The following is an 8,375-nucleotide window of genomic DNA, read 5'->3' as shown; positions in this document are numbered from 1 at the left end:
TATGTATAACCTGGCAGGGGAGGAGCCTGTGAGAGCACAGGGAGGTTATGAATATGAAATCAAGGGGCCAGATTGTGGAATGGTGTTTGGGTGTGTGCATGCACACTCAGTGCCATGACTTTACCCTTTACTCTCCATCTTGTTTACTTTCCCATTACTTCTTACCAATGCCTGGACAGCAGCATGAAACCAGTGAATGATTAAGAACTATATTCAGAACCAAAGTACACATAGTTCACTGGGAAATTAAGAGGCACACAAGTTAGGCAACACCCTGCTCACAAGAAGTGGGTATGATATCTGGGTACTATAAGTATCAAAATCAGGGAAGATGCTAATGGCTCACACCTATAATGCTAACTACTCAGGGCTGAAATTGGAGGACTGAAGTTCAAAGCCAGCCTTGGCAGGATAGTCCACGAGACTCTTATCTCCAATTACACAGCAAAAGTCCAGAAGTAGACATTCCTGAGAGAAAAAAAACAAACAAATGTGCATGAGTCCCTGAGTTCAAACCTCAGTATACAGACACACACACACACACACACACACACACACACACACACACGCATATATCCAATTTTGGAATCTAGTTCATGTTGTAGCCTCTCTGTGCCTCAGTTTCCCCACATTTAAGGTAACAAAGGTAATATAGAGTCACACTGAGGATTAAACACATTCCATTTAAAAAAGGACCTCTATAGACACTGTACACAGTGTCAATCAAATGTTAAATTTACTATCTTGCTATCTAAATGCATTTACCCATCCCCACCTCTAAGCCTCAGTTTTCTTTTGTGTCAACATGCTTAATCTTTAATCTGTTAAAAAAAAAAAAAAAACTACCACCGAGGCTTAGTGGGAGAAAAATTTATTACGCTAGGAATTGTTCCCAAAGAGAGGGTCAGAGCCAATTCAGGAATCATCTGATTAAATCCCATAAGCAGCAGGCACTGAAATCCCTCTGGACTTTGGAAATCAGATGGGCATTTATTCAACACATTCCTGTAGGGGGTAGTTTACAAAATTAAACTAACAGAGCAAAAGGACCAAGCAAGTAGTCCAGAAACTCACCCACCTAAAATGGTCAGCAGCAGCAGGGCAACGATTTAAAGGGAGGAGAATGTGATTAATGACTCCTTGTCTTACTCAAAGTCTTTGGTCTTGTATTGCTTCATGACTCACTACGGCCATAGGCTAACAAGGGCTGATAACTCCTGCTCAGAGCATTCTGTTTCCTTGACTTTACAGCATGAGCAACTAGAAATATGTGTGTCCTGTAGGGCAGGTCTCCAACAGAGAGAATAAAAAAGGAATCAAACAGATATTGGCCACAGAGCTCTAGAAATGCAGCTGCCGGCTCCCAGCCTCCGCACACACAACAGCTTCATTGTGTGAGGACAGAAAATGGAACTGAAGCTTTCTTTGCAAGCATATTTGAACTTGGACCTCTCGTGTACAGACTAGTAGCCAGCTCCTGGCCCGAGGAGCCCTATCTTCTCCTTTCCTCTCCTCTCAATCTTTGCAAGAGAATTTAGTTCCATTTAAGTCCAGGAGACAGGGCAAAAACAACACTGGAAACACCACTTCCATTTATGGCCACGGGGTGCTCCAGAGCTGAGAGGCATTACCCTCCAGCTCACAAGCCCTCCAGATCACTGGGCCTCATCCATTTGTCTGTTTGCTCAAATTGGAGGGAAAGGGTGTGACTGAAGACTTGGGGGTATTTTGTAAGTTGTTCGTGAGAAGGAACATCAATATCAGCAAAAGAACTGTCACCATTACTAACATTACAAGGATACCGCTGGCCATATTGACCTTCTCCATCTAAAAACCCAAACAGAGGGGCTGGGGATATAGCCTAGTGGCAAGAGTGCCTGCCTCGGATACACGAGGCCCTAGGTTCGATTCCCCAGCACCACATATACAGGAAATGGCCAGAAGCGGCGCTGTGGCTCAAGTGGCAGAGTGCTAGCCTTGAGCGGGAAGAAGCCAGGGACAGTGCTCAGGCCCTGAGTCCAAGGCCCAGGACTGGCCAAAAAAAAAAAAAAAACCCAAACAGCACTCTGAGAAGTTTCCCTCACATAAACCATTTCAAGTTGAAAGCCAGGCCCTCCTGCCTCTAGTTAATGTCACTATTAGTTATATAGCTGGTACTAGGGCTTGAACTCAGGACCAGACTCCTGTCCCTTAGTTTTTTTACTCATGCTACCACTTGAACCATACCTCTACTTTGGACTTTTTGCTAATCCATTGGAGATAAGAGTCTCACCAACTTTCCTATTAAGTCTAGCTTCAAACCACAACCCGTACACTTCAGCCTCCTGAGTAGCTAGGATTATAGGTGTGAACTACTGAATTTCAGTATGTTAAGCCCTCTACTTAGGAGGAGCAAAACCTTGCCCTGTGGGAGTTGACAGTGACAGTCCACCTCATTTGTTCTATCTTTCAGCTCTGTCAGTGCAATAATAAGCTATTTATTACTAAGGTGTTGTACAGAGGGGCTACCATTTCCTAAGTCAGGAACTGAGTACATTTCTTTTTTGAATGATGTCACCTCTTTCTTTGCTTTCTCCCAGTTCTGTCTCAAGTTTTTGAGTGCTGGGATTATAGGTATGGACCACCACAGCCAGCTCTAAACTAATTTTTTAACTGATAAAACACTCATCACCAGACACTGGTAGCTCATGCCTGTAACCTTAGCTACTCAGGGGGCTGAGACCTGAGAATTGCGTTCGAAACCAACTTGGGCAGAAAAGATTCTTATCTCCAATTAACCATCAGAAAACCAGAAGTGAAGCTGTGGCTCAAAGTGGTAGAGCACCACCCAAGTGAAAAAGCTCAGGGGCAGTGCCCAGGCCCTGAGTTCAAGGCTCATGACACACACACACACACACACACACACACACACACACACACACACACACACATTTGTACTCATCGTTCAAGACTTGGAATCATGTATCACCTCTTGTCAAGACATTCCCCAACTGTAGAGCAGGACTCCTCTAGCTTCTGCCTGAATCCTAGTTTAAGACTACTAAATCTGTTGCATACTGCTTGTCCCTAGGCTTACCTGGAATAGAAGCTTTTTGAATAGAGGGACCATACTCTCCCAGCAGAGTGCAGGCACTCCATGAGTGTCTTCCATTGGATTTGCCAGCTCCTAGCACAGAACTGAGTTTTCTACTGATGCTTGACCAACATTTGCTGAGTACCTGACATCAAAGCCTCATCCTGTGATGCAGACATGTATGTAAGCAGCAATTATGACACAAAAATATGGTCATAGAGCATTGTTTTGTTTTAAAGGGGAAATTTCTCATTGGCCATAGAAGCCAAAAGTCAAAGCAACCCTTTGAACACTGCATGCCTTATAACATTATAACTGCCTTATAACATTGTCTTAAGAGAAAACTCTCACTGGGCCCTGGTGGTTCATACCTGTAATCCTAGCTACTCTGAAGGCTGAAATCTGTGGATTGTGGTTTAAAGTCAGTCCAGGGAGGAAAGGCCATGAGACGCCTATCTCCAATTAACCCCCAGAAAACCAGAAGTGGCTCTGTGGCTCAAAGTGGTAGAGCACTAGCCTTGTGATAAAGAGCTCAAGGACAGCACCCTGAGTTCAAGCCCCATGACTGAAGAGAGAGACAGAGAGAGAGAAAGAGAGAGAGATAAAGGTCTCAGGGTACCAGAGGAAACCAGACTTTCCTCTTTTTTTGGAAGATTATTTTAAAAGAATTCAAAAGAAAAAAACACTGGACTCACACTTGCTAAGAACACCGTGTTTCCAAAGAAACAACCTTACCGTGTCTACTAGAAAAATAAGCAGTCTAGGTTTTTAAGACGAAAAAAACCCAGCATCATTATGATGTGAGACATATTGGGTTTGTAATGACCAAGGTGAAAATATTCTGATCATTTTCTACTGGACTACTGTAATCAGTTTATCTGTACCTGTGCAACCAACTGTCTTCTTACTACTTATTTACCTTAAATCCCTATGCATTTAACATTCTAAAGCACACATTTGCTTTTTAGTTAGTTTATATGACATTTCTACAATGTTCTTGTTTGCTTGTTTTTTGAGGGTTTTTCTATTTATTACAAAATTGGTTTCACAAATACAGGTGACCACAAGCTCTAAAACCAGCCCAAACCCTTTTATTCTTCATTGACCTCTAGATAAGAGAGCCAACAGTCTGCTCACAGAGGGGAGCCTGCATGGGACGCGCTGTGTGTCTGTGGATGGCTGACTGTTGGGTCCCACAGCATAGAGGAGCCTAGGTGGGAGCAGCCTGGTAGTGAAGGAGCCCTTGGTCCCACTGCTGGCAGAGATGGGGGGGGGGGGGGAATCAGCAGCTTGGAGTTTCACAGTCCTATGTGCCCACCACAGAAGTCAAATCAAGGGGTAGAAAGAAAAGGGAGAGAACAACGACAAAAAACAGGGAAGGGCCTTCTAATGTTCTAGAGTTTCTTGACTTGGATGGGTAGGGTACACACTTGAAAATCACTGTATATTGTATGGATGTGTTACATGCATACAATTTATCTTAGAAATATATATATATATATATATATATATATATATATCCATTCCAAAACAAACCCCAAACACAACTAAATGGGCTGAGGAGGGAGCCAAAAACTAAGCGGGTGGGACTGGGGATATAGCCTAGTGGCAAGAGTGCCTGCCTCGGATACACGAGGCCCTAGGTTCGATTCCCCAGCACCACATATACAGAAAACGGCCAGAAGCGGCGCTGTGGCTCAAGTGGCAGAGTGCTAGCCTTGAGCAAAAGGAAGCCAGGGACAGTGCTCAGGCCCTGAGTCCAAGGCCCAGGACTGGCTAAAAAAAAAAACAAAAAAAAAAAAAACTAAGCGGGTGGAGAAGATGAAGACAGAGACAGCAAGGGGGAAGGTGGAACTTTGGAGGCGGTCATGCAAACTGGACTCAATTCCTCTTCTTCTGTCTGGATACTGGTTCTCGTTCTAGGTACTGGAGCCCAACCAGCATTCCCAGGATTGAGAAACCACCATCAGAGGTGCCAGGATGCCAATTGTGGGGGCTACGTTTCTGAATACAAACAACTCAGACAGGAATTGCCCCAGAGCAAACAGGAAGGTCCACAGCATGATATGGTAGAGCATCTTGTCAATGTCAATGGCGCAGAGGCAGCGAATCACTGAGGAGAGCAGTGTCCAGATCCCAAAGGTCCAGGCTTGCAGGACATTCAGGAGTTTGGCTTGCCCAGTATACAGCTTTTCGTAGAGAAAGGTATGATCTCGGGAGCTCTGAAGTGTGTTCCCCATGGCTATGATGGATACTATGACCAGCCAGCCTCGTAACACATTCAGGAAACAGCTCATGGCTCCCCTCAAAGTGGAAAGGGTGTTTCTGGCCACCGGACTCTTAGCACTGCAGCCTGTTTGTTTTTTGTTTTTCAAGAATGATTGGGAAGTACTGGTGGCTCATATTTATAGTCTTATCTACTCAGGAAGCTGAAATCTGAGGATAGCAGTCCAAAGCCAGTGGCAAACAAATTCACAAGACTCATATCCAATTAACTAGAAAAATCTAGAACTGGATGCATGGTTCAAGCCATAGAGTGTTAGCTTTGAGTTGATAAAAGCTAAGCATGAGATCCTGAGATCAAGCCTCATCCCCCAAAAGAGAATGATTGGATCCAACAACTAAGTATATAAAGATAGTACAAACCATTAAGAATATGCTTCCGAAAGTGAAAGGGAGGGAGAAAGGGAAGAAGTAATGGGGGGGGGGAGGAAAGAAAGAATAGAGAAGGGAGGAGAGAGAGAATGAAAGAAAGTAGAAAGGGAGGGAGGGAGGGATGGTAAGATGAAACAAGATAGCAGAGAGGAGGGAAAGAGGAGAGGGAGAGAGGATAGAGGGAAGGAAGGGGAGAAGGAAGGAAGGAAGGAATGCAGGTAGGCAGGCAGGCCAGCCAAACATGTATCAAATATACATGAGGACGAAGCAAGTAGTACTAAGGGATTTTTTTTTTTGGTCCAAATCCAGGACTCCAATTCAGTACCTAATGCTTTCACTGGTTGGCTAGTGTTTTATCAACTGAGCCATACCTCCAATCCCCTGACGAAATTCTTACTCTCAAATTTACCATATGTGAAAGGGGGACTTGAATGTTTGTCATTCAGTCCTTTCATGTGTCTACTCCTTGCTTGGACATACCAATATGTTAGTTTATGACTGACAGGTTTCTGGTAAGAAAGTCGTCTTTTGTCCTGGCTACAGCCTGTTCCCTTTCTCTGGCCTTTGTGGTAGGTGTCTACCACCACACATTCTTTTCCATGTTCATTTGTTCATATTGGATGGCTCAGGAACCAAGTCTGCTGCCATAAAACAATTAGAATATCTACACTCATACAAGACATTTGAAGAAATATTCTCAAGAACTAAAGTTGCATAAAACACGTTTCCATCTAAATGCATTGGAGAATACAAAGGTCCCCAGGGCCTCTGGCATTCCTCCAGGAGAGGGCAACTACTCCACAGAGGAATTGGACTTTTGCCTGGTGGCCTTTGGAATGACTTGAACTTTACATACTTTTTTGAATAGAAGCCCTGTGTAGTGACCTGGCAGCAGGGAAATTTTCCAAATCTCTTCCATGGAAGTCATCTGATACTTAGATTTCTCTGTAAATGTTCCTATATTCCATATCCCATGAGTCTGATCCCAAGAACCAAAACTAGAGGATCTTCCATTTAAACTTCTTTTTGCCATCCTTAGCTTGCAAGCAGGCCCTCATCTGGAAGACACTGAATTCCTTTCAGGTCTGCTAATTTCAACAGATATTATCTACATATTCTAAACTGTGTTTGATTTTTTTTTTTTGGCCAGTCCTGGGCCTTGAACTCAGGGCCTGAGCACTGTCCCTGGCTTCTTTTTGCTCAAGGCTAGCACTCTGCCACTTGAGCCACAGCGCCACTTCTGGCCTTTTTCTGTATATCTGTATATCTGGTGCTGGGGAATTGAACCCAGGGCCTCATCTATACGAGGCAAGCACTCTTGCCACTAGGCCATATCCCCAGCCCCTAAACTGTGTTTGAAAAAAGACAAAATTCCAAAGTGTGAAGAGCTTATAGAAAATTACTAAGCAATGTAACTTAACCAAACAGCATGAACCAGGGTCTTTATTTATCTAGCCCCTTCTCTAGGACCTCCCCCACATACATATCAAATAACAATTTCCTGGTATTCACTCGTTACCCTGTAACTTTTTCTAACAAGTTATACCATTTGAATTCTCCCCTGAATATACCATACTTCAGTTACAACACCACGTGTTTACTTGTATATGTATAAATTAGATCTAAGTTCCAGATATGAGAAAAAAACATGAATAAATAAATGAAGTGAGGGAGGGTGGGGGAAGAACACAACCATAATATTCAATGAAAATGAATATTCAATATTCCTATGAAACTGGGAAAATTAAAGGGATAGGTAGGGTTGGGTGGGATGAAGGAGAATGGTTAAAGAGTGATATTGATCAAGATGCATTGTACTCACAAACTGACACATTGAATGGTAACCTGGAAAAAGAAAAGACAGCTCTTAATTCTACCTGGATGTTTAGGGAACGATTCTTGAACAAAAATGCCATATCATCTAATTCCTAAAGGAAGAAATTGAAGGAATTAATCTCAAAACAAGTGGTAAGGGTGTTCTTGGCAGAGAGAATGGAGTAAACAAAGGCTCAGCAGCATAATGAGAATGGACTGTCGTAAGAAGTACAATTACAATTACAGCTGAGTGCCCCATGGCTCATGAGTGTAATTCTAGCTATTCAGAAGGCTGAAATATGACCATCAAAACTCAAAAACAGCCCAAACAGACAAATCCAAAAGACTCTTATTTCTAGTTAACCAGCAAAACATCAGAAGTAGTGGTGTGGTTCAAGTGCAGCCTTGAGTGAAAAAGCCAAGCAAGCAAGAGTGTGAGGTCCTAAATTCAAATACATACATACACAAATAAGTACAAGTAGTTAGGCATCAATGAAGAAATCAGAGGAAAAGGCCAGACAGAGAACAAGGGCAGCAGTGAGAATAAACCTGGAGAACCTTGACTGACAGGTAAAAGAATGTAGGCATTACTCAGTATATGGTGGGCTCGGAGACTTGTGATTTGCTTATGTAGGGAAATGTTTGGCTATGCTGCATTCTACAGAATTTGTCTTTTAATGATTTGTTACCAATAAAATAAACGTTCATTTTATTTTAAAAAATTTAAATCACAAAAAAATTTAAATCACAAAGAAACCTTGAGGAATAGCAATTCTGAATAGCTAAAATAAGCTTGAGAAAGAAGCTTTCACATCCCAATTTCAAAACGACT

The 8,375-nt window shown here is 42.8% G+C and overlaps 1 protein-coding gene across 1 annotated transcript; it reads right to left on the bottom strand.

Moving 5' to 3' along the window:
- Window positions 1-4,296: 4,296 nt before the first annotated feature.
- LOC125354360 (ergosterol biosynthetic protein 28 homolog) lies at window positions 4,297-5,370 on the bottom strand. The gene is made up of 2 exons (XM_048349959.1): window positions 4,929-5,370; window positions 4,297-4,328 (listed from the first exon to the last, which is right to left on the bottom strand). The coding sequence occupies exon 1, from the start codon at window positions 5,368-5,370 to the stop codon at window positions 4,993-4,995; it is 378 nt and encodes a 125-aa protein (XP_048205916.1). The 3' UTR covers window positions 4,297-4,328; window positions 4,929-4,992.
- Window positions 5,371-8,375: the final 3,005 nt, after the last annotated feature.

This window comes from Perognathus longimembris, chromosome 7 (genome assembly GCF_023159225.1).
Source record: "Perognathus longimembris pacificus isolate PPM17 chromosome 7, ASM2315922v1, whole genome shotgun sequence".
Lineage (NCBI taxonomy): Eukaryota > Metazoa > Chordata > Mammalia > Rodentia > Heteromyidae > Perognathus > Perognathus longimembris.
This window is presented reverse-complemented; position numbering and strand designations above follow the sequence as displayed.

Bases quoted from the DNA above. Each gene is read 5' to 3' on its own strand.
- LOC125354360 (XM_048349959.1), bottom strand. From the start codon at position 5,370: ATGAGCTGTTTCCTGAATGTGTTACGAGGCTGGCTGGTCATAGTATCC.